The sequence below is a fragment of the Ornithorhynchus anatinus genome, chromosome 10 (assembly GCF_004115215.2).
Source record: "Ornithorhynchus anatinus isolate Pmale09 chromosome 10, mOrnAna1.pri.v4, whole genome shotgun sequence".
Classification (NCBI taxonomy): Eukaryota; Metazoa; Chordata; class Mammalia; order Monotremata; family Ornithorhynchidae; genus Ornithorhynchus; species Ornithorhynchus anatinus.
In genome coordinates, this window is record NC_041737.1 from 56,436,167 (window position 1) to 56,459,813 (window position 23,647).

The following is a 23,647-nucleotide window of genomic DNA, read 5'->3' on the forward strand; positions in this document are numbered from 1 at the left end:
TAACCACTAACATTTTTTTTTTAAAAAAAGGATTCACAAGGCAGAAGTCTAGAGTTGAATAGCTACCACAGTTTATTGGACACACAGAATTAAGTAAAGGCAATCCAGCTAAGGGGGAAGGGGGCGGTGGGGGGTGAGCAAGCTCTGAGTCCACAGCAGGACTGAGTGCTGAAGGGGATGGGGCGTGTCTGGCTGAAGATCTCCTCCGACCTTCCCGCTGGGTCTTCCAGAAGAGAGGGGGCTATCTACCCCCGAATACCCAGCAGCAAGGAGGGGGACACAGCTGACCACCAGGCAGGACCTCCGGCCACAGCCAGGGAGGAGCCTCGAGAGGCCAACCCAATCCAGCCCCCAATCAATCGTATTTATCGGGCACTTACTGGGTGCAGAACACGCAGAACACTGTACTAAGTGCTCGGGAGAGTTAAATACAACAGAGTGGGTAGACACGTTCCCCGCCTGCAATGAGCTTTCAGTCTACAGGGTGAACGGGTGAACAGTCCCCAAGGGACGGGATTCTCTCCAGACACCGGGAGCGCGAGCGGGGCGAAGGGAAGACGGGGGTGCAGGGGGTGCAGAGAGTGGGAGCGAGGGGGGTCTAGCACTTTCTACAGGTGCTGACGCAGGAGCCCACGCCGTAGGAGCTGATCCCACAGGAGCCGACCCCGCCGGAGCCAAGGCCGCAGGAACCGGCGCTAAAGGAGCCGACAGAGGGTCCGCAGGGTCCGCAGGGGACGCAGGGGCCGCCGGTGCTCACGACCAGGTTACCGCTGCATGGGGCACTGCAGACGCCGCCGGTGACCGGCCGGGCCCCGGTTGTGCACAAGTCACCGCACACGACGCCTCCTCGAGAGCTGCTCAACCCTGCGGGATGCGGGGAGACGAGAGGAGCCAGGATCAGACATCGTGGTCCCCCCCCGGGGCTGAGAATGTCATGAGGAGATGGGGGGAAGGAAGCAGGGATGGGAAAGGGATGACACTTACAGACATTCACAGCTCCAACGCCTTCACACAGCCTGCCACGAGGGAGGAAAGGGAGAGAGGTTATTGGTTGGTTCAGTTGTATTTATTGAGCACTTACTGTGTACTAAGCACTTGGAAGAGTGTAATACAACAATAAATAGACACATTCCCTACCCACAACAAGCTTACAGTCTAGGGTGGGGGAGATTCCTGGAAGGTGTTACTTGACAACAGGATTAGCTGCTGGGGGAGTGAAGAAGGGGCCAGATATGTCCAATATTGGTAATTTTAAATTTACTATTCATGTCTGGCTCCCCACTAGACTGTAAGCTCGTTGTGGGCAGGGAATGTGTCTGTTCTTTGTTGTCTTTTATATTCTCCCAAGCGCTTATTACAGTGCTCTGAACAGAGAAAGCGCTCAAGAAATACAATTGACTGGCTGACTGATCTCCAGGTGAGGAGGGTACTTAATTTGGCAATTATTCTTCAGAGTCCCTGAGTTCCTGGAGGGGCTGTGTGACTCAGGACAGGAAGGGAAAACGAGTCTGAGGGCTGGGTGACTTCAGCGCGGCTCCCTCAAACCTCTCTGGGTTCTTGGTCTCCATCCATTTGCATAGAAAGATAATTCCTAACCTCCCCTTCACTCAGTCAAAGATGATCGAGCACTTACTGCTGTGCAAAGCACTGGTACTAAGCATCGGGAGAGTACGATATAACAGTTGGTAGACACGTTCCTTGTCCACAGTGAACTTACGGTCTAGATGGTAGCGCTTAGACTGGAGCCTACGGTCCTTTCTCCCTTGGGTAAAGATATTTCTATGGAGAAAATCTTCAAGGAGTGACATTTAGAGCAAGTCGGGGGGCCTCTTGGAGCAGTGAGAAAGGAGGGATGGGGGAGAGGTGGACCTGGCCTCTACCTCCAACTTTGCCTCATACAGCCTGAAAGGAGCTGGCTGGGTGTGAGTCACTCTATAATGCCTGGCGGCTGAGGAAAATCTGGATCTCGTCCATCAAGGGTGAGGATACTTTTAGTCAGAATCTCAAATCCTGAATGACTTGTGGGCTAGAAGAGGTGAGGGGGGAAGGAAAGGAGTCAGATTCCTGACCAGAGTGAAAAACTGGACTGTGGGGATCCAAATCTAAAAGAAATCAGCGTGGTGACTTCCAAAGAGAAATCAGGCAGCAGATGGTACATGAAGAACGAGTGTCCCTGCCTCATTTTTCAGTCCTTTCTATGGATGGGTGGGGGTGGGGGGCTTTCCCTGCATTCTGAGTCAGGGGGTCAGTAAAGGGGACAGAGCTGTGAGAATAGTGGGGGTCGGGGCCTCTGTAATAAAAGGTTTTGAGGGATTTGGGGGGAAATCCCCTTACGGAGGGTGGGTGAGGGATAGCTCACTCACCTGAATTCTTCGCCTTCCAGCAGCCGCCGGTACGTGGCGATCTCGATGTCCAGCCCCAGCTTGGAGTTCATGACCTCCTGGTACTCCTTCACCAGGCAGGCCATGTCCTGCTTGGCCTTGAGCAGGGCTTCCTCCAGCCCGGCCAGCTTGCACTTGGCGTCGTTGAGGGCCGCCTCGCCCTGCTGCTCTGACTCGGTCACGGCCGCCTCCAGCTTGGAATTCTGGGGTGGGGGTGGAGGGGCGGGAAGAGGGAAGAAGGTTTGTGCTAAGGAAAAGTGGAATCCTGGGGTTTCCTAGACGGAGTCTCTGATTCGGTACGGGCTCCTCCTCCCCGCCCGGCTCCCCTCAGCTCCAGGTTGACTCTACTGTGGTGCGCACATCCATGACCTCAGGGGTCCCCTGGGAAATCACCCTCCATATGCCCCAACCCCTAGCTACTCACCCCCAGCACCTCTGCTCCTCTGGAGGGTCACTAATTCTCCCTAGGGGCCTGCTCTCCTGGGACAGAGACTTGGATATGAGCCCCAGTTCTGCCCCGATGCTGTGTGACCTTGGGCCGATCCCTCCGCTTCCATCTATGCAGGGGGGTGACCATGTCACCAGGGACATACTCGGAGATGGGGAGGGAGTCCGGGGACAACCGGCATCCCCGGGACTAGTGCCTGCTCACAGATGCGCTGGCGGCGCCAGACCCGGGGGCCTAGCCACCCCCCCGCCGGTGCCCGCCGTACCTGGCACTTGGCGTTCTCCACCTCGGCCGTGAGCCTCTGGATCATGCGGTTCAGCTCATTGATCTCCTCCTTGGTGCGGCGCAGGCTCTCTCCGTGCCGGATCACTGTGGCCTTCATCTCCTCACACTGGCGTCGGGGGGAACAGGCATGGAGATTCAAGCGGGCTCAGCTACCCACCCTCCACCGTCCGCCGAGGGACCCTGAAAGTCCTCAGGGCTGCCAGAGGCAGACTCAGGCTACCTCCCCCAGCGGGCGGGGGAAATCCCCAGAAGCCCAGGCTGGGCAAGTGTTCTGGGGGGTGTGACGTCACCGGGAGGATCAATCAGTGGTATTCTTTGAACACTCGCTATGTGCAGAGCACTGTACTAAGCGCTTGGGAGAGAACAATACAGTAGAATTAGCAGACACGTTCCCTGTTGACCTGCCCCACTCCCTCCTCTGGAGAAGTCCATATCAGCAGCTTGACCGAACAGGCCCAAGTGTCCCGATGGCTTCCGAGTAGTCTGCTGCCAAAATCTGTTGTGGGTTCCCCCTTCCCCAACTTAGCCCTGCAAGGGTAGGGGTCTGGGACGGGACCCGGTTCAGGATCCTCTGGATCCTCTGCTCCGACTCACCTTGCTGCGATACCAGGACTCGGCCTCGGCCCGGCTGCGGGTGGCGATGTCGTCGTACTGCGCCTTGATCTCGGCGATGACGCAGTCCATGTTCAGCTCCCGGCTGTTGTCCATCTTGACGATGACCGAGGTGTCCGAGATGTGGGCCTGGAGCACGCGGATCTCCTGCGGACGGACGAGGGGGTAAGGTTAGAACGGGTCACGGGGTTGGCGGAGACCTCAAGAGTCACGGGGACCAGCCTCTTGCCTTTATGCTGGGCTCCACCTAAGGCTACTGCTCATTCCCGTTTGAAGACTGAAGGAGATTGGAGTTACCCCTCTCCTCCCCTACCTAATCTTTGTGGCTCAGTAGAAAGAGCATGGGCTTGGGAGCCAGAGGTCACGGGTTCGAATCCCGGCTCTGCCACTTGTCAGCTGTGTGACTGTGGGCAAGTCACTTCACTTCTCTGGGCCTCAGTTCCCTCATCTGTATAATGGGGATTAAGACTGTGAACCTCATGTGGGACAACCTGATTCCCCTGTATCTACCCCAGCGCTTAGAACAGTGCTCTGCACATAGTAAGCGCTTAATAAATACCTACATTATTATTATTTCTCTCTAATCAGCATGAACCCTCCCCAGATCTTGGGAGAAGCTGAGCTCTCTCAACATCCGCTCTCTCTACCGACACCTCTCTCTCACCTCTATCACCAACCCCACTTGCTCCCTTTGCTCTCCTAATCACAGGCAGAAAGGGACTTGGAAGGCAGATGATTTCAAGATCCTCCTCAGCCACCCACCACGTTGCAGAATTCCTCCGTTGGGAAGTTCTAACTTGTATGTAACCCTACTGTCTCCTGCTACAGATGTTCTCCATTTCCCCCTGTTCTTTCCTCCTCAAGAACCATGGGTAACTCCCCCTACGCGGACTGATTTCTCCCCAGTCCCAGGTTTCCCCGCTTGAGTTCTCCCCTTGCCCTACCTCCTCGTACAACGCCCGCAGGAAGTTGATCTCCTCCGTGAGGCTCTCCGCGTTGGCCTCGAGGTCAGATTTGCGCAGGTAGGCGCAGTCCACGTCCTGTCGGGGAGTGGGGAAGAGGAGAAATAGGAGAAGTTGAGCGATTCTGTCTTCCAATCAACCACCTCCCTTCCTCCCAGCCAGGTCCCCCCACCAAGCAATTCTCCCCATCCAGCCACGAGGAATAAGGGCAGGGAAAGGTACGCTCTTCTTGGCTCACTGCCCTGGGGCTTCCACAGCTTGACAGACACTCACCTTCTTGAGTGCCACAAACTCGTTCTCGGCCGTGGCCCTCAGGGTGACTTCCTCTTCATACCTGGTCACAGAATACGGGAGGATGGGGAATATGGTGAGGAGAGTTGCATATTGGCAACTCTCGAATCCATGGCGAATCTTCTGCATCTGAACACCTATCTACATCTAGACTGTACCCTCTCTGTGGGCTGGAAACATGTCTACCAACTCTATTGTACTCTCCTAGGAGCTCAGTATGGTTCTCCGCACGTGGTAAGCACTCAATAAATACAACTGCTTGATGAAGACTCCCAGCCCGGCCCCCTCTGCCCAACTTGCTGCTGAGAAGGGGGGGTCCCCCTGAAGGCGGGGAAAAAGGGGGCAGGCTCAGCTGGTTCTGGGGCTAGCTTGGGTTCCCTCCATTCAGCAGGTCTGGAAATTCTGCGGGCTGGAGCTTTTATGTGCAGCCTCCCCAGGGAAAGCTTTGGGGATTGGGTGATGTCCTAAATGACATCGTGAAAATGGTAGGGCCTAGGACGGGCTCGAGATTCTTCTATTTCCCCTCCACGCCCCTCTTCAGCTCTTTAGCTTCACCTAAGTGCTTGGTCATTCAGGACACCCCTCCAGATAGCACTTATTTACGCGTCTTTTGAGAAGCAGACTTGCTTAGTGGAAAGAGCACAGGCCTGGGAGCCGGAAGACCTGGGTTCTAGTCCTTACTCCGCCAGGTCTTCTGTGTGACCTTGGTTTTCTATGCCTCAGTTGCCTCGTCTGAAAGATGGGGATTAGGACTGTGAGACCCATGTGGGACATGGACTGTGTCCGGTGTAATTACCTGGTTTCTCCCGCAGCATTTAGTTCTAGAGGATAGTGACAGGGTATGAGAAGGGGAGTTACAGTGAAATAACCAAGGAGCAGGAACTGTTCACCCCGTTGAGGAGAAGAACTGATGGGTGGCTGACTTGGAGGCTTAAACCACCTCCTGAGAATCAGAGTGGCTTACTGGATAGAGGACAGGCCTGAAAGTCAGAGGACCTGGGTTCTAATCCCAATTCCACCACTTGCCTGCCATGTGACCTCGGCCAAGGCACTTCACTTTTCTATGCTTTAGTTTCCTCAACTGTAAAAGGGGCTTAAGACTGTAAGTCCCACATGGGACAACCCGATTACCTTGTATCTCCCCCAGTGCTTAGAACAGTGCTTGGCACATAGTAAGCGCTTAACAAATGCCATCGTCATCATCATCATCACCTACGCCGTCACTCACTTCTTCTTGAAGCCCTCCAGCACCTCCTGCACGTGGTAGAGCTCGGACTCGAGCCGGCCGCGGTCGGCCTCCACGCACTCCAGCTCGCGCTTCAGCGTCTCGATGTAGCCGTCGAACAGCGGCTCCAGGTTGCTCTCGCAGCATTTCCGGTTCTGGTAGAACTGCCACTTGGTCTCCAGCAGCTTGTTCTGCTGCTCCAGGAACCGCACCTGCGGGGAGGAGCCGGGGACCGACCAATTCGGGCTTCGGCTCGCCGTCCCGGGGGGGCCCGACCCCGGCAGGCAACCGCGATCCCCCACACAACCTTCTGCCTCTCCCTCGAGGTGCTGGGGCTGACGGGGGCAAGCAGCGAGTGCCCACCGTGGTCAGCAGAAAGTGCCCACCGCTGCTAGCAGCGAGCGCCCGCCAGGGCCAGCGGCGAGGGCCCATCATGGGCAGCAGCGAGGGTCACCCGTGGCCTGCAGCCAGCTCTCACCACGGATAGCAGTGAGCACCCGCCAGGGCCAGCAGCGAGCGCCCACCGTGGGCAGCAGCGAGAGCCCACCGGGAGAAGTAGTGAGCGCCCAGCGGGGGTATAAATGGCCCCCCCCCCCCCCCCAGGGAGCATCAATGGGTGCCCACCCGGCATGGCGCTTCCCTCGGCGTTTGGGAAACTACAGCCGAAGCATGAGGCCCGATCCCCGCCCACAAGAAGATGCGGGCTGAGACGGAGGGGCCGCGGCTGGAGGGAGGGGGCCTCATTCCACCTCCACAGCCCCCCAAGACTGCTGCCCCCGCCCAGCACCTGCTCCGGGACCCCGTCCCCTGCGCCCCGCGAGTCCTGGTACACAAACCCGGGGTCGCACCCCGTGGGCATGGGGCTGTTCAGATCCTAGGCCAGAGGGATGAGGCGGATAACAATAATAATAATGGTATTTGTTCAGCTCTTACTATGTGCCAAGCACTCTCCTAATAATAATAATAATAATGGTATTTGTTAAGTGCTTACTATGTGCCAAGCGCTGTTCTAAGCACTGGGGTAGAGACAAGGTGTCCTAGGTGGGACTCACAGTCGTAATTCCCATTTTACAGATGAGGAAACTGAAGCACAGAGAAGTGAAGTGGCTTGCTCCACAGGGTCGCACAACAGACAAGTGGTGGAGCCAGGATTACAACCCACATTCTCTGACTTCCAAGCCTGTGCTCTTTTCATTAAGCCACACTGATTCTAAGCGCTGGGTAGAATCCCCCTGCCTCCTCATTGATCCGCCTTTCCTCCTCACCCCTCCAGGGAGCATGACAAAACCCCCCGCAGCTGGACTTTGGGGAAGGGGTGATGGGAGCAGAATCCCAGGGGAGACCCCCCCCCCAACCTTGTCGATGAAGGCGGCGAACTTGCTGTTGAGACACTTGATCTGCTCCTTCTCCTCGTGCTTCACGCCCTGGGCGTTGGCGTCGATCTCCAGGTTGAGCGGGGCCAGCAGGCTCTCGTTGACCGACACGCTGGTGATGCAGGGCGGGCTGGGCCCGCACACGCCGCCCGAGCGGTAGCCGAAGCTGCGGCCGCAGCCGGCGCGGTAGCCCCCGCAGAAGCCGCCCAGGCTGCGGCTGCCGAAGCCGGTGAGGCCCCGGTAGCAGGAGACCCCGCGGTAGGGAGCGGCGCTGATGCAGCAGCGGCCCGGTCGGGGGCCGCAGGCCGAGACGCAGCTGAAGGCTCTCAGGCCTCCGAATCCGGATCCGCAGGACATCGTGAGTGGGAGAAGCCGGGAGATGCAGGGGGAGAGAAGACGCTCGAGCGGATGAGACGCCGATGGTTGTATCGTCCCCGGACACCTCTCTGGCTCCTTTTATTCCCCCCAGGTGAGCTGGGCTGGGCCAGGCCCGAGTGCCTCGCGCAATTTCCTCTTTATGGGCTTGGGCTCTGAGCCGCCCGCTCCTCCTCCATTAACGAGCTTTATAGTGGGCTCCGCCGAGAGTCACCTCTGTATAAAGCTCTCTGTGTGGCACTTTTCATCTTCAAAGTGCTTAGCCAGCAGGGACATCCGAAGTTGTCCAACTGCCTGGGACACTGCAGTCAGAGCGGGGTTCAGTCTGCCATAGGGGACAGAGATCAGGGGTGGCACAGGAGGGGGACCTCCACGGGGGACTCGGCTGAGCCGTTTTGGGTCCTGAGACCCGGCATTCCTTCTCTGCATCTCACCTCCATTCTCACATTCTCGGGCTCCTCATCGCCGGGGCACCGCCCGTCTCTCGCTGGTGGGTGCCAGGGCAAGGCCACAGCTGCATCCTGGCCCTTCCTCCTCCTCCCCCTGCATCCTCCCCCCATTTCTTCAACTGGACCCGTTCCTGTTGGAACCGGGGTCTCCCAGGATGTTGGGATGGGACCAGGAAGCCCTTGTTGGTAGCCCTTGTCCGTCGGGCCAGCCATGGAAGCCATAGGCCACAGATACAACACAGCTCCCATCACAGACCGTTCCCGGGCGCTTGTCTACACACCCACCCACACGTGTACAGCTCCTATCTCACACGGTCCACAACCGTGCATGCACGTACACACACACACAATGTTCTCCTCCTGACAAGATTGGGGCAGCCCTGGGGAATGGAGGCCAGGATGTGAGTACAACAGGGAAGACCAATGGGGGTGATGGAAAGGTGCCTGATGGTTCAAAGGCTGAAGCGGTGTGGCCTAATGGAAAGAGCCTGGGCCTAGGAGGCAGAGAGGATCTGCTTTCTAATCCCAGCTCTGTCACTCGCCCGCTCTGAATCCTGGGGCAGGTCACTTCACTTCTCCGGGCCTCTGTTTTCTCGTAAGTAAAGGGGGATTCAAGACTAGTTCTTTCCCCTTTAGACTGCAAGCCCATATGAGATAGGGATTGTATCTGGCCTGATTATCTCGTACCTACCCAAGGGCTTAGGTCAGAGTTGGGTACATAACAAGCGCTTACCCCAAACCACTATATTTTATTATTGATTTTACCAGAGTATTTGGTTAAGCGCTTACTATGGGTTCTAAGCACTGTTCTAAGCACTGGAGTAGATATAAATTAATCCGATCAGACACAGTCCCTGTCCCACGTGAGGCTCACAGTTTAAATAGGAGGGACAACAGGTATTGAATCTACGTTTCCCAGTTGAGAATACCGACGCGAAGCGAAGTGATTTGCCCAAGGTCAAAGAGCAAGCAATTGGCATTATTATTATCATTAATTATTATATTATTATTATTATTAACGAAGACCGTGCCACAGCCCCCAAATCTCTACCTCACCCCACCACTTCCCCTAGCCTCCTAGACAACTCCGCTGTACCCCTGGAGGCCCTAGGGTCCAGAGAGACTCCAGAATTGGGGAAAGACAGGGGTCAGGGGGTGGGGGTACATCGCTCCCAGAAGGGTCCACCGTGGTGCTCTCGACTGTAAGGTCGCTATGGTCCAGGAAACTCATCCCCCAGCTCTATCGTATTGTCCTCTCCCAAGTGCTTAGTACAGTGCTCTGCATGTAGACGTGCTCAATAAATACCACTGTTTGATTGGTTTTAAGATGCCCCCGAAATCCCACTGGAGATTTAGGCCGTCAGCCCAGTTTGAACAAGAAATGTGAGGGAATAGCTGGGTTCCTTCCCGCGGCACTGAGGTTTGGCTCGGTCCACCTCACTGGACCAGGGTGTGCAACGAGAACCCCGGAACTCAGGGAGGGACCCGGTGGCCACAGCTGCTCAGGAGGAGCAGTGTAGTCTAGTGTAAAGAGCATGGGCTTGGGAAGCAGGGGACCTGGGTTCTCATCCCAGCTCCGCCACTCGTCTGCTGCGTGACCTTGGGCAAGTCACCTCAGTGCCCTCATCTGTAAAATGGGGATTAAGACTTTGAACCCCGTGCGGGATAGGGCTTAGTACAATACCTGGCACAGAGTAAGTGTTTAACGAACACCATTAGAGAGAGATTCCCCCACCCCAGAAAAAAGGCAGCTTCAAAAAGCAGGATTATGAAGGGCAGGTTCCTGAACGTTCTGTTTCGGAGCCTTCTCGGTTTCTCCATCCAGGAAACGGGGCGAGGGGAGGAAGCTGTCTGGGGACTCCGCCTGCGGCCGAGACTCGGCGGCGGGGGAGGGGGGCGGGGGAGGAACCCCCATAAACCGTGAGGCGGTGACGGCCCATCAACCCACTCTGCACGTCCCGTCTACACTGCCGCGGGGTCGGGGTCAGGAAGCCCCGGAGGGTTTATGGCAGGAGCGGATCTGCGGGGTTGGGAGAAGGAAAGCCCTGGCACGTGCGGTGAACAGAGGTGTGGCCCTGCCTTCACCCTCCTAGCGATGGGCCAGAGGCAGAAGAAGTGTGTGATCCTTGTGGAGGGAAAGAGGGATGGCTCTGTACGTTGGGGCTTCCCCTAAATCCTCTTTGGGCAGAGCCCACATCCCCTAGATCATATGTGGGCAGAGCCCAAGAGACAGACAGGAAAGAGAAGCCCTCCAGGAGCTGCCAGTCTGCCAGGGATACATTCTCTCTCTCTCTGTCCTGGACTTTGGCAAGGGGGGATAATAATAAAAACTGTGGTATTGTTCAGCATCTACTATGCGCCAGGCACTGTACTAAGCGCTGGGGTGGATACAAGCAAATCAGGTTGGACACAGTCCCCGTCCTGCACGGGGCTCCCGGTCGTAACCCCCATTTTAAAGATGAGGTAACTGAGGCCTGGAGAAGTGAAGCGACTTGCACAAGGTCACCCAGCAGGCTAGTGGCGGAGCCGGGATTAGAACCCAGGTCCTCTGACTCCCAGGCCTGTGCTCTATCCACTCGGTCATGCTGCGTGGTCCCTGCCAGCTTGACGGGAGAGACGGGACACACGCAGACACACACACACACACACACACACCCCCAGGGACAGAGGCAAAGATCATCTCAGATCTACAGAGCAAGGACACACACACAAAGTCCCCAAGACAGACATGGCACCTGGGGGTAGATGGAGGAGTCTCAGTGACTGCGTCATTCTCGGAGGGAAGCTTCTAGGGGGAGATGCTGTTTTTTGTGTGTGTGTGTTGGAGTGATGGAAAGGACAGATAAAACATGGCGAACGGGAAGAGCGGGGTGGGCATTCCTTGGTATAGTGTGGTCTCCTGGAAATGGCACGGGCCTGGGAGTCAGAAGACCAGGGTTCTAATCCAGGCTCTGGTACTTGCCTGCTGTGTGCCTTGGGCTAGTCACTTAACTTCTCTGGGCCTCAATTTCCTCATCTGTAAAATGGGGCTGAAATATCCGTTCTCCCACCTACTTAGACTTGTGAGCTCCAGGTGGAACAGGGACTATCCTGATAAGCTTGTACCTACCACAGAGTTTAGTAGAGTAATTGGCACAAAGTAAGCGCTTGACAAATGCTACTATCATCATCATCATTATTATTATTAATATTGGCAGGGGAAATGGAGACTTCTCTGGCTGAATGGAAAAAAAAGTTGTGGGCTGGGGAATGAAGCTCAGGTTTGTCTGCCTGGAGTAAGGAGTCCTTAGGGAAACACTGGAGCCTAATGGAGTCAGTGTGTGAGTACAGAACTAAGAGTCAGAGAACCTGGGTTCTAATCCTTCCTCTGCCACTTGTGTGACCTTGGGCAAGTCACTTAACTTCTCTGTGCCTCAGTTCCCTCATCTGTAAAATGGTGATTAAATCTTACTCCCTTCTACTTAGACTGGGAGCCCTTGGTGGGACAGGGACTATGTCCAACCTGATTATCTTGCTTTTATCCCAGCAGCTAGAACAGTGCTTGGCACCTAATAAGCACTTAACAAAGCCATAATACTATTATTATTAGTAATAATAATAATAATAATCCCAGTTGGAGACAGTCACTCCCCAGATGGGACTTCTCTTTCATCTGGACCTGGACCTAGCAAAAGAAAAATACCCCCTGGATCTCTGGAAACAGGGCCCAGGTGAACTGGTCAGGTCCCAGATAGGATAAAACTAATACCCTTTGTCTTCATAAGCCAGTAATAATAATCATAATGTTGGTATTTGTTAAGCGCTTACTATGTGCCGAGCACTGTTCTAAGCGCTGGGGGAGACACAGGGGAATCAGGTTGTCCCACGTGGGGCTCACAGTCTTCATCCCCATTTTACAGATGAGGTAACTGAGGCACCGAGAAGTTAAGTGACTTGCCCAAAGTCACACAGCTGACCAGTGGCCCAGCCGGGATTCGAACCCATGACCTCTGACTCCAAAGCCCGTGCTCTTTCCACTGAGCCACGCTGCAGTTATCCAGATTATTTGCTCGTGAGACTCTGGCAAAAGTGAATTGCTTTTGCCCTGAATGATTCAATTTATTTGCTGGGGAAGACAAGATTTTAGTGCATTTTTAGAGTTATCTGGATAATCTGCCCTAGCCCAGACTCCCTAGGTGCTTTGTGGAGCCCTACCAGCAACTCTGGGCTTCTTCCTGAGGAATTTTGGGAGTGCAGGGCTGCTGAAGGGTTTGGTCAATTCAGTAGGGATCCAGATCCAGTCTAGGCCCCCCTCTCAGGGGCCTCGGGACTGAAATGGAAAATTATTAGGCCTCAGAAGAAAGGTAGTGGTAGAGATGTTTCCTCTTCAGGACACGATTTGGAGTATATGTGCACAGTGTTTAGTGTGCTCGTGTGTGAGATTTCATTGTGATTTGAGTGGGTATGGGGGAGGGCAAAGGTGGATATGGTTGCCTATGATACATGCAAGGCATTTGTGGTGAGTTTGTGATATGTGTATATACGATCTGTGTGGTGTGCATACGCGTGAATGTTTGTTATACGGCGGGAGAGGTGGCTACTAAGTTATGTTTGTGTGAGGTTTGTGTGGCTTTGTGTATGCCTGACTCTCGGCATGTAGATGAGGTGGTTAGCATGATATAAGACTGTGGGTAGCTGTGAGTATGAATGTGTCAGTGAGCGTAAGTGTGTTAGTGTGAATTGTGTATTGGTGGTGTTGCTTATGGTGTGTGAATGTGTCATTGAGGTTTGTGTATGGGAATGCTGGTAGAGCGTGGCTCACTATAGGTGAGCGATATTGGTTGTGTGGGTGAATTGTGTTTTTGTGTGGTGATTGTGAGCATTGGTGTGAATCAAGTAGAAGCATGATATTGCTTGGGTTAGTATGAAGTGTGTAATAGTGTGATGGTTGTATCAGTGTGGATTGTGTACTGGTATGATGCTGGATATGTGTGTTAGTGTGGATTGTTTATTGACGTAATGCTGGTCGTGTAGGAGTGTCGTGCTGATTGTGGGGTTAATGTGAATCATGTATTAGTGTGATCATGGTTGTGTATGAATGAAGCCTATACCCTTACAAACCCGCCACACAACCTAGGTAAAAACCGAGTCCTCATCCACTGCCTTCTCTTGTGTGTGCGTGTGTGTGCCGGACAACTCCGACAACTCCTCCCCACCCAGGCTCGGCAAAAATGATTCTCCCAGGCCCCGGGAGGGCGAGGGCACGACCCCAGCCCCAATTCCTCCCGCCTCTCCATCACCCAGCTTGACGCATAGCCTCTCTAGACCTCAGTTTCCCCATCCACCTAATAGGAACAACGCAGCCCGCTGACCACGATGGGGAGGGGGCAAGGGGTGAGGGACAGGGCTCTTTGAAGATGAAAAGTGGAGCTGGGGAGGCATGTGTGTATTTTGCGGGGTGGGGGGGGGGGATGGCATCGCCAGCACGTGAGTAAACTGTCGGGGTGCAGTTTAGGTCCCAATTAAGCCCATTAGGGCAGGACAAGCAGCAGCTAAATCACCCAAGCCCATAAAATCTGGCAATTTCCCTCGACCCGGAGGAGTGGGCCCGGCCCTGCGGCCGCTCGGATAAAAGGGCCTCCGAACCGGGCGAGTCCAGAAGGACCGACTGACTGCTCCCTGTCTTCCAAGCTTCTTTCTGTCTCTCTCCCCACCGGGTTCCCCTCAGCGATGTCGTGTGGATCTTACTGTGCCGGTTCCGGCCTAGGCCTGAGAGCCTTCAGCTGCGTCTCGGCCTGCGGCCCCCGACCGGGCCGCTGCTGCATCAGCGCCGCTCCCTACCGCGGGGTCTCCTGCTACCGGGGCCTCACCGGCTTCGGCAGCCGCAGCCTGGGCGGCTTCTGCGGGGGCTACCGCGCCGGCTGCGGCCGCAGCTTCGGCTACCGCTCGGGCGGCGTGTGCGGGCCCAGCCCGCCCTGCATCACCAGCGTGTCGGTCAACGAGAGCCTGCTGACCCCGCTCAACCTGGAGATCGACCCCAACGCCCAGGGCGTGAAGCAAGAGGAGAAGGAGCAGATCAAGTGCCTCAACAGCAAGTTCGCCGCCTTCATCGACAAGGTGGGGGGGTCTCCCCTGGGATCCGGGATTCCGCTCCCCTCACCCCTTCACCAAACTCCAGCTGCGGGGGATTTTGTCGCGCTCCCTGGAGGGGTGAGGGGAAAATGCAGAATGATGAGGAGGCAGGGGGATGGACCTAATGATCCACCCCAAGCGCAGGGACTCTACCCGGCGCTTAGAAGTCGTGTGGCTTAATGAAAAGAGCACGGGCTTGGGAGTCGGAGGATGTGGGTTCTAATCCGGACTCCACCACTTGTCTGGTGTGTGACCTTGGGCAAGCCATTTCACTTCTCTGTGCCTCAGTAACCTCATCCGTAAAATGGGGACTATGACTCTGAGTCCCCTGTAGGACAACCTGATTATTCCAGTGCTTAGAACAGTGCTTGGCACATAGTAAGTACTTCAATACCATTATTATTATTATTAGGAGAGTGCTTGGCACATAGTAAGAGCTGAACAAATACCATTATTATTATTGTTATCCGCCTCATCCCTCTGGCCTAGGATCTGAACAGCCCCATGCCCACGGGGTGCGACCCCGGGTTTGTGTACCAGGACTCGCGGGGCGCAGGGGACGGGGTCCCGGAGCAGGTGCTGGGCGGGGGCAGCAGTCTTGGGGGGCTGTGGAGGTGGAATGAGGCCCCCTCCCTCCAGCCGCGGCCCCTCCGTCTCAGCCCGCATCTTCTTGTGGGCGGGGATCGGGCCTCATGCTTCGGCTGTAGTTTCCCAAACGCCGAGGGAAGCGCCATGCCGGGTGGGCACCCATTGATGCTCCCTGGGGGGGGGGGGGTGCCCATTTATACCCCCGCTGGGCGCTCACTATTTCTCCCGGTGGGCTCTCGCTGCTGCCCACGGTGGGCGCTCGATGCTGGCCCTGGCGGGTGCTCACTGCTATCCGTGGTGAGAGCTGGCTGCAGGCCACGGGTGACCCTCGCTGCTGCCCATGATGGGCCCTCGCCGCTGGCCCTGGCGGGCGCTCGCTACTAGCAGCGGTGGGCACTTTCTGCTGACCACGGTGGGCACTCGCTGCTTGCCCCCGTCAGCCCCAGCACCTCGAGGGAGAGGCAGAAGGTTGTGTGGGGGATCGCGGTTGCCTGCCGGGGTCGGGTCCCCCCGGGACGGCGAGCCGAAGCCCGAATTGGTCGGTCCCCGGCTCCTCCCCGCAGGTGCGGTTCCTGGAGCAGCAGAACAAGCTGCTGGAGACCAAGTGGCAGTTCTACCAGAACCGGAAATGCTGCGAGAGCAACCTGGAGCCGCTGTTCGACGGCTACATCGAGACGCTGAAGCGCGAGCTGGAGTGCGTGGAGGCCGACCGCGGCCGGCTCGAGTCCGAGCTCTACCACGTGCAGGAGGTGCTGGAGGGCTTCAAGAAGAAGTGAGTGACGGCGCGGGTGGTAATTGGAATCCGGTTGCAGCAGGAAGGATCTAGGCTAGATTTAGGTTAGACCAAGAAGAATTTAGGCTAGACTTCCAAACAGGAGTGGGGGAAGTGGCATGAGAAAGGGTGATTCCTGAGGCTCCGGAGAGGGTCCCATCTGGCAAGAAAGGGGTAAGTGGAGGCAGGGGGCAGAATGAAATAACCCTGAGGTCACTGTGATTCTGATCTGGCTTTTTTAAAAATGCTATTCGTTAAGCACTTAATATGTGTCAAGCACTATTCCAAGTGCTGGAGTAGAGACAAATCAATCAGGTCGGACACAGTCCTTGGCTTCCATTCTAAATTGGAAGGAGAACAGGTATCTCATCCCATTTTGCAGTTGAGGAAACTGAGGCAGAGAGAGTGAAATGACTTGGCCAAGGTCACACGGCAGGCAAATGGTGGAGCTGGGATTAGAACCCAGGTCTTCTGACTTTCAGGCCTGTGCTCTCTCCAGTAGGCCACGCTGCTTCTCGGGAGGTGGAGTAAGCCTCCAAGCCAGCCCCCCATCGGTCTTCCCCTCAACGGGGCGAGCGATCTCTGCTCCTCGGTTATTTCACTGTAACTCCCCTTCTCTTACCCTTTCACTATCCTCTAGAACTAAGCGCTGTGATAGATACCAGCTAATCAAATTGGACACAGTCCGAGTCCCACATGGGTCTCACAGCCTTAGTCCTCATTTTTCAGATGAAGTAACTGAGGTACAGAAAACCAAGGTCACACAGAAGACCTGGCGGAGTAGGGACTAGAACCCAGGTCTTCTGGCTCCCGGGTCGGTGCTGTTTCCACTAAGCAACACTGCTTCTCAAAAGATGTATACATAGATGCTGTCTGGAGGGGAAGTCTGAATGACCAAGGACTTAGGTGATGCTAAAGAAGTGAGGTGGGGCACGGAGGGGGGCATGGAGGGGAAATAGAAGAACCTCGAACCCGTCCTTGGCCCTACCGTTTTCGTGATGCCATTGAAGACATCACCCAATCCCCAAAGCTTTCTCTGGGGAGGCTGCACCCAGTAGCCTCAGCCCGCAGAATTTTTCAGACCTGCTGAATGGAGGGAACCCAAGCTAGCCCCAGAACCAGCTGAGCCTGCCCCTTTTCCCCTTCCTTCAGGGGGACCACCCCCCACTCAGCAGCAGGTTGGGCAGAGAGGGCCGGGCTGAGAGTCCTGATCAAGCAATTGTATTTATTGAGTACTTACTATGTGCAGAGCCCTCTGCTAAGCTCCTGGGAGAGTACAGTAGAACAGAGTCGATAGACATGGTCCCAGCCCCCAACGAGGGTACAGTCTAGATGTAGGTAGGTGTTCAGCCATGGAATTGAGAGTTGCCCATGTGCCCCCTCCTCACCAATCTTTCCCATCCTCCCGTATTCTGTGACCAGGTATGAAGAGGAAGTCACCCTGAGGGCCACGGCCGAGAACGAGTTTGTGGCACTCAAGAAGGTGAGTGTCTGTCAGGTTAAGGGAGCCTAGAAGGGCGCACCTTTCCCTGCCCTTATTCCTCCTGGCTGGATGGGGAGACTGGCTTGGTGGGGGGACCTGGCAGGGAGGGAGGGAGGTGGTTGATTGGAAGACAGAATCGCTCAACTTCTCCTATTTCTCCTCTTCCCCACTCCCCGACAGGACGTGGACTGCGCCTACCTGCGCAAATCTGACCTCGAGGCCAACGCGGAGAGCCTCACGGAGGAGATCAACTTCCTGCGGGCGTTGTACGAGGAGGTAGGGCAAGGGGAGAACTCAAGCGGGGAAACCTGGGACTGGGGAGAAATCAGTCCGTGTAGGGGGAGTTACCCATGGTTCTTGAGGAGGAAAGAACAGGGGGAAATGGAGAACATCTGTAGCAGGAGACAGTAGGGTTACATACAAGTTAGAACTTCCCAACGGAGGAATTCTGCAACGTGGTGGGTGGCTGAGGAGGATCTTGAAATCATCTGCCTTCCAAGTCCCTTTCTGCCTGTGATTAGGAGAGCAAAGGGAGCAAGTGGGGTTGGAGATAGAGGTGAGAGAGAGGTGTCGGTAGAGAGACCGGGTGTTGAGAGAGCTCAGCTTCTCCCAAGATCTGGGGAGGGTTCATGCTGATTAGAGAGAAAGGATTAGGTGGGGGAGGAGAGGGGCAACTCCATCTCCTTCAGTCTTCAAACGGGAATGGGCCTTAGGTGGAGCCCAACATAAAGGCAAGAGGCTGGTCCCCGTGACTCTTGAGGTCTCCGCCAACCCCGTGACCCGTTCTAACCTTACCCCCTCATCCGTCCGCAGGAGATCCGCGTGCTCCAGGCCCACATCTCGGACACGTCGGTCATCGTCAAGATGGACAACAGCCGGGAGCTGAACATGGACTGCGTCATCGCCGAGATCAAGGCTCAGTACGACGACATCGCCAGCCGCAGCCGGGCCGAGGCCGAGTCCTGGTATCGCAGCAAGGTGAGCCGAGGGGTGACGGGATCGTCCGTGAGGTTCTTGAACTGGCTCCTGTCCCTGACCTTCACCCATGCTAGGTTCCCCACGCACTGAGCAGGGCCAAGCTGGGGGACGGAGAGCCAACAACAGGTTTTGGCAGCTGAGAGAGAGCTGGGTAGCGATGTACTACCAAGAAGTCATCGGGGCATCTGCCCTGGGGCCTGTGGGCAAGCGGCTGGTCAGGATTGTCCCAGAGAGGTGGTGGAACACTGGCATCTATGCCCCAAACCGAGCCCTGCCCCTTAATAACGTCACTACACCCAGAAATTTTGTCCTGGGAAGCTCCTCTCGGCAGGCTTGGCTTCTGGGGACTTCCCAAGCCTGCTGGGAGATGTTAACTGTCCCTGGTTCGGGCTGGTCCTAAGGACTCCTTGGGACCCTCGGTGGGGGGCTCAGGGTGGGTGCTTGAGCCCTTCCCCCTGAACCACTATTCCTGTTCTCCCTGGCATCAGTGCGAGGAAATGAAGGCCACGGTGATCCGGCACGGGGAGAGCCTCCGCCGCACCAAGGAGGAGATCAACGAGCTCAACCGCATGATCCAGAGGCTGACAGCCGAGGTGGAGAACGCCAAGTGCCAGGTACGGTGGGCCCTGGTATAAGGGTGACTGGGCCACTGGGTCGGCGCTGCCAGCTTCGAGTGGGCACTGGCCCCAGGGATGCTGGCTCCCCCGGACTCCCTCCCCGTCTCCAACTATGTCCCTGGTGTCATGGTCACCCCCAATTCCCCCCTGCATAAATGGGGATCCCAAAGTCCAGAGAGGTGGAGAGACCGGCCTGAGGTTACACAGTATCGGGGGAAGAACTGAGGCTCAAACCCAGGTCCCTCGTCTCCCAGCTCGGGATACTTCCCTAGAGAAAGCGTGTCGATCCTCCAAATGAGCGGGGGGTTGCGGGCTTTGGGAGGGTGATGACTTGGGAATTCTGGAGGTCAGGGAGCCTCATAGAGTCATGGAAAGTGGCCACCACCATCGAGTCAGCCTGAAGCTGAGGGGGGCAGGGAAGAGGGGCCCACCCCAAATCGGGGACTCCATCTAGGAAATCCCAGGATTCTGCCTTTCCCTGACGCTAATCCTCTCTACTCCTCCCACCCCAGAATTCCAAGCTGGAGGCAGCCGTGACCGAGTCAGAGCAGCAGGGCGAGGCGGCCGTCAACGACGCCAAGTGCAAGCTGGCCGGGCTGGAGGAAGCCCTGCTCAAGGCCAAGCAGGACATGGCCTGCCTGGTGAAGGAGTACCAGGAGGTCATGAACTCCAAGCTGGGGCTGGACATCGAGATCGCTACCTACAGGCGGCTGCTGGAGGGCGAGGAGTGCAGGTGGGTGTCCCATAGTGTCCCCCCACCCCCATACCCCCTTAATCCCCCCCCCCCCCGCCAGACCCTTCCGAGGGTTTAACGCAGATGAAACCCATCTCCACACAAGCCCCGTCCCTGCACTGGACAGGTAATGCATGCAACCGGGTGCAGTTCTGCTGTGCCCACAGGGATGCTGGCGATCCCGGAGCCGTGTTTTCCCCCACCCCCTTCTAGGTCTCGCACCCTGTTTCCCTGCCTCCCAGAGGGTCAGGCACTGTTTGGTAACAGGAGCCCGGGTCCCATCTTGGGCAGCAGATATTGGCTCTGCCCTCCGAATTCCCCCTCCAACAGAGGAGGCTCGCACAGTGCTGATCCCGAGCTATAGGCAGGGCCGTTGAGAAGAAGGATGTAAACGGGGGTTTAAATTAGTCAGGGGAGACTGTCACAGATGGGAGGCTCCCAGGACGCCGCTGGGCTGGGCGGATGCTTGGTATTGCAGCCCCATTTCCCCCATTGACTGCTCTTGCCGCTGGACTACCACCGCAGCGCAAGAGGCCACTGTTAACAGATGGCACGAGTCTCCCGCCTGCGAGGCGTGCGAGATGCCAGCCTGCTGCAGAAACCTGGGAGACAGGGAGTAGGCGGTGGAGGCAGAGGGATGGATAAAATGCTTCCTCCAGATCGTTTTCCCTCCTTCTTTTAGAAGGCCCCATTCAGACCGCAGGCATTCCCCTGTCCTCGAAAGAGCCAGGAGCAGGGCACCCCCCCCCCCCTCACCTAGCCCACCCAGCGATCCCCCCTGGGGTGGGTGCCAGCGTGCCCAGCGCCCACACTAACAGTCCCCTCCCTCTCCTTCCTCCGCAGGCTGTGTGAGGGCGTCGGGGCCGTGAATGTCTGTAAGTAGTTTGTTCTCCCCTTCCCCGCCCCAGCCGCCGGTCACCTACTCGGGGGGTGCCCGCGGTCACCACCTCCGCCCCCTTCGCTCCTCAGGGCCTGCCCGGTCGCGTCCCGGCAGGTGTCCCGGGCCGCAGCGGGGTCTGAACCCACCGGGCCTCCCGTGTTCTCTCTCCACAGGCGTCAGCAGCTCCCGCGGTGGCGTCGTCTGTGGAGATCTCTGCGCCTCCGGTGCCCGTGCGGTAACCGGCGGCGTCTGCAGCGCCGGGTGCGGGGGCAATGTTGTCGTGGGAACCGGAGGCGGCTGTGTCCCCTGTGGGGGTGTCAGCGCCTGTAGCGCCCGCTCCTGTACCACCAGCTGCAACCGGTGCTAGAGGATGGCATCGGGCCCCGTCCGGTCTTCCCGACATCTCTGCCTCGCCCTGGTTCCTTCCTGCCCCTTTATTCGTGTCGACAATATTAGTTGCTCCCGTGGGTTCCCCTTCTCTGTCCCCCCCCCCTCCCCCGGTGCCACTGGACTGGGACCGTGGCAGCTGACCCGTCGTCACAGTGACCGGCGGGCCGCCAATGGGTCCAGACCCGGTCCGGACCCCCGTGGGTGAGGCGGTGCCTTCTCTGAGCTGCCCGTGGTAGCCGGTGGTCCGGCGTGTCCACCCTCCCGCCCTTCCTGTGTGTCGGTCTTTAATCCAATAAACTGAAGTAGCTAAGCCGTGGCCGGGCCTCGCGTCTTCATGGCCGTGCCTTCGGCTGCGGGCGCAAGGGGTCGGGTGAGTTGGGGCTCCGTGGGGGGACGGGGCAGTTCCACCCTGCTCGTAATTCCCCCAACCTGGGTGATGTCATCAAGGGGAGCAAGAAGCGGCCGTGGCCTAGTGGATAGAACATGGGCCCGGGAGTAAGTAGGATCTGGGTTCTAAGCCCGGCTCTGCCACGTGTCTGCTGGGTGACCTTGGGCAAGTCACTTCACTTCTCTGGGCCTCAGTTACTTCGTCTGGAAAGTGGGGATTAAGACTTCGAGCCCTGTGTGGGACAGGGACTGTGCCCAACCCAATTACCTTGTATCTACCCCAGCACTTAGTACAGTGCCTGGCACATAGTAAGTGCTTATCTATGCCACAGTTATTATCATTATTCCTGTTAGCCCCATCCAAGGGCTTGGGTCCCAGGGATTTGCCCACACTGTCCGGGTAGGGGGAGGTAGAACAGCCGCTTTGGGCCACCTGCCTGCTGTGGGACCTGGGGCAAGTCATTTCACTTTTTTGTGCCTTGGTGAAATTGAGGATCTGTAAAAATGGGGATTAAATTCCTGCTCTCCCTACTCCTTAGACTGTGAGCCCTGAATTAGACAGGGACTGTGTCTGATCTGCTTGTCATGTATCTACCCCAGTGCTTAGCACAGAGTAAGTGCTAAGGGAAGTCTGAGGCCATTAAATCGAATCCCCTGCCTTCTGGAAGGACCACCCCCGACATAGGGTGACTGTTGGGTTTTTAGCCAGTCTGTCCCCTGACTGGGACAGATAAGACACCAGCACCTTTATTTTTAATACGGTATTAAGCACATAATAATAATAATAATAATAATGGTATTTTTTAAGTGCTTACTATGTGCCAGGAACTGCACTAAGCACTAGGGTGGATACAAGCAAATCAACTTGGACACAATCCCTGTCCCATGTGGGGCTCGGTCACAATCCCCATTTTACAGATGAGGAAATTGAGGCACAGAGAAGTAAAGTGACTTGCCCGAGGTCGCACAGCAAAGAAGTGGCAGAGCTGGGCTTGGAACCCACAACCTGGCTGTCAAGCCCATCATCTATCCAGTATGCCATGGCGGCTAACTCCGGCTCCGCCCCTCGTCTGGCATGCAACCCCGGCCAAGCCTCTTCGCTTCTCTGGGCCTCAGTCTCCCCATCTGGAAAATGGGGATTAAGACTGGGAACTTCACACGGGACAGGGACTGCGTCCAACCCGATCAGTCCGCTTCCATCCCCGGTGGCCAGCACAGTGCCTGGCACAGAGTGAGCACTTATCGACCAACCTGTTCCCAGCTCCCTGCCTCAGCAGCTCATCATGATGAAGCAGCGTGGCTCAGTGGAAAAGCACGGGCTTTGGAGTCAGAGGTGATGGGTTCGAATCCCGGCTCGGCCACTTGTCAGCTGTGTGACTTTGGGCGAGTCACTTCACTTCTCGGTGCCTCAGTTACCTCATCTGTAAAATGGGGATTAAGACTGTGAGCCCCACGTGGGACAACCTGATTCCCCTGTGTCTACCCCAGCGCTTAGAGCAGTGCTCGGCACATAGTAAGCGCTTAACAAATACCAACATTATTATTATTATCTCCCCCAGGTGACCCAGCCTACCCAGAGGGGCGCAGGAGGGGTTCTCCCCACCACCCACTGCACGCCATTCCTTTAGTAGATCAAACTGGCCCAGTGAGGGAGCCCAGCTGAATTATCTGTCATACCGCCTTCATTGAGCGCTTACCATGTACAGGGCACTGTACTAAGCACCTGGGAAAGCACAGTGTGCTAAGCACTGGGGTAAATACACAACAGTCAGATCAGACACAGTCCCTGTCTAATTCGGGTTCACACTCTAAGGAGGAGGGAGAGGAGGAATTTAATCCCCATTTTTACAGATCCTCATTTGTACTCATGCAAAAAGAAGTTAAATGACCAATGCCCAAAGTCACTCAGCAGGCATGTGGCAGAGCAGCGATTAGAACTCAGGTCTCCTGATTCATAGTTCTGTTTTCTCCACTAGGCTTTGATGTTTTCTGCTTCCAGCATCCAACCTCCATCCACCTTTTTTTAAAAATTAAATGCTTAGTATGTGAGAGACACCGTACTAAGTACAGAGACGAGATAATCAGGTGAGACATAGTCCACGTCCCCCATGGGCTCATAGTCTTAATCCCCATTTACAGAGAAGATAACTGAGTCACAGAGAAGTTAAATGACTTGCCTAAGGTCACGCAGCAGACAAGTGGCGGACCTGGGATTAGATCCAGGTCCTTCTGACTCCTAGGCCCCTGGTCTATCTACTAGACCCCACGGCCTCTGCACCTGGGTTACTCCTGCCGAGTTCCGCGGCT

The 23,647-nt window shown here is 56.3% G+C and overlaps 2 protein-coding genes across 3 annotated transcripts; one reads left to right on the forward strand and one right to left on the reverse strand.

The window, feature by feature from the left end:
- Positions 1 to 423: 423 nt before the first annotated feature.
- LOC100092864 (keratin, type II cuticular Hb1) lies at positions 424 to 7,934 on the reverse strand. 2 transcript variants are annotated; one of them, XM_039913271.1, is made up of 10 exons: positions 7,560 to 7,934; positions 6,208 to 6,416; positions 4,962 to 5,022; positions 4,671 to 4,766; positions 3,709 to 3,873; positions 3,095 to 3,220; positions 2,364 to 2,584; positions 985 to 1,016; positions 824 to 864; positions 424 to 670 (listed from the first exon to the last, which is right to left on the reverse strand). In XM_039913271.1, the coding sequence occupies exons 1-10, from the start codon at positions 7,932 to 7,934 to the stop codon at positions 599 to 601; spliced, it is 1,398 nt and encodes a 465-aa protein (XP_039769205.1). In that variant the 3' UTR covers positions 424 to 598. The 2 variants fall into 2 exon arrangements, with proteins under 2 accessions (XP_039769205.1, XP_001514791.2); XM_001514741.3 differs by having other exon boundaries at positions 424 to 864.
- A 6,176-nt stretch (positions 7,935 to 14,110) lies between these two features.
- On the forward strand, positions 14,111 to 21,258 carry LOC100092929 (keratin, type II microfibrillar, component 7C-like). The gene is made up of 9 exons (XM_029073198.1): positions 14,111 to 14,497; positions 15,664 to 15,872; positions 17,295 to 17,355; positions 17,536 to 17,631; positions 18,169 to 18,333; positions 18,822 to 18,947; positions 19,463 to 19,683; positions 20,527 to 20,558; positions 20,737 to 21,258. The coding sequence occupies exons 1-9, from the start codon at positions 14,111 to 14,113 to the stop codon at positions 20,928 to 20,930; spliced, it is 1,491 nt and encodes a 496-aa protein (XP_028929031.1). The 3' UTR covers positions 20,931 to 21,258.
- Positions 21,259 to 23,647: the final 2,389 nt, after the last annotated feature.

Bases quoted from the DNA above. Each gene is read 5' to 3' on its own strand.
- LOC100092864 (XM_001514741.3), bottom strand. From the start codon at position 7,934: ATGTCCTGCGGATCCGGATTCGGAGGCCTGAGAGCCTTCAGCTGCGTC. The intron at 5,023-6,207 runs GTGAGTGACGGC...TTCTGTGACCAG, and splicing joins CTGGAGGGCTTCAAGAAGAA to GTATGAAGAGGAAGTCACCC. The intron at 2,585-3,094 runs GTACGGCGGGCA...CCCCCACCCCAG, and splicing joins TGGAGAACGCCAAGTGCCAG to AATTCCAAGCTGGAGGCGGC.
- LOC100092929 (XM_029073198.1), top strand. From the start codon at position 14,111: ATGTCGTGTGGATCTTACTGTGCCGGTTCCGGCCTAGGCCTGAGAGCC. The intron at 14,498-15,663 runs GTGGGGGGGTCT...TCCTCCCCGCAG, and splicing joins TCGCCGCCTTCATCGACAAG to GTGCGGTTCCTGGAGCAGCA. The intron at 15,873-17,294 runs GTGAGTGACGGC...TTCTGTGACCAG, and splicing joins CTGGAGGGCTTCAAGAAGAA to GTATGAAGAGGAAGTCACCC.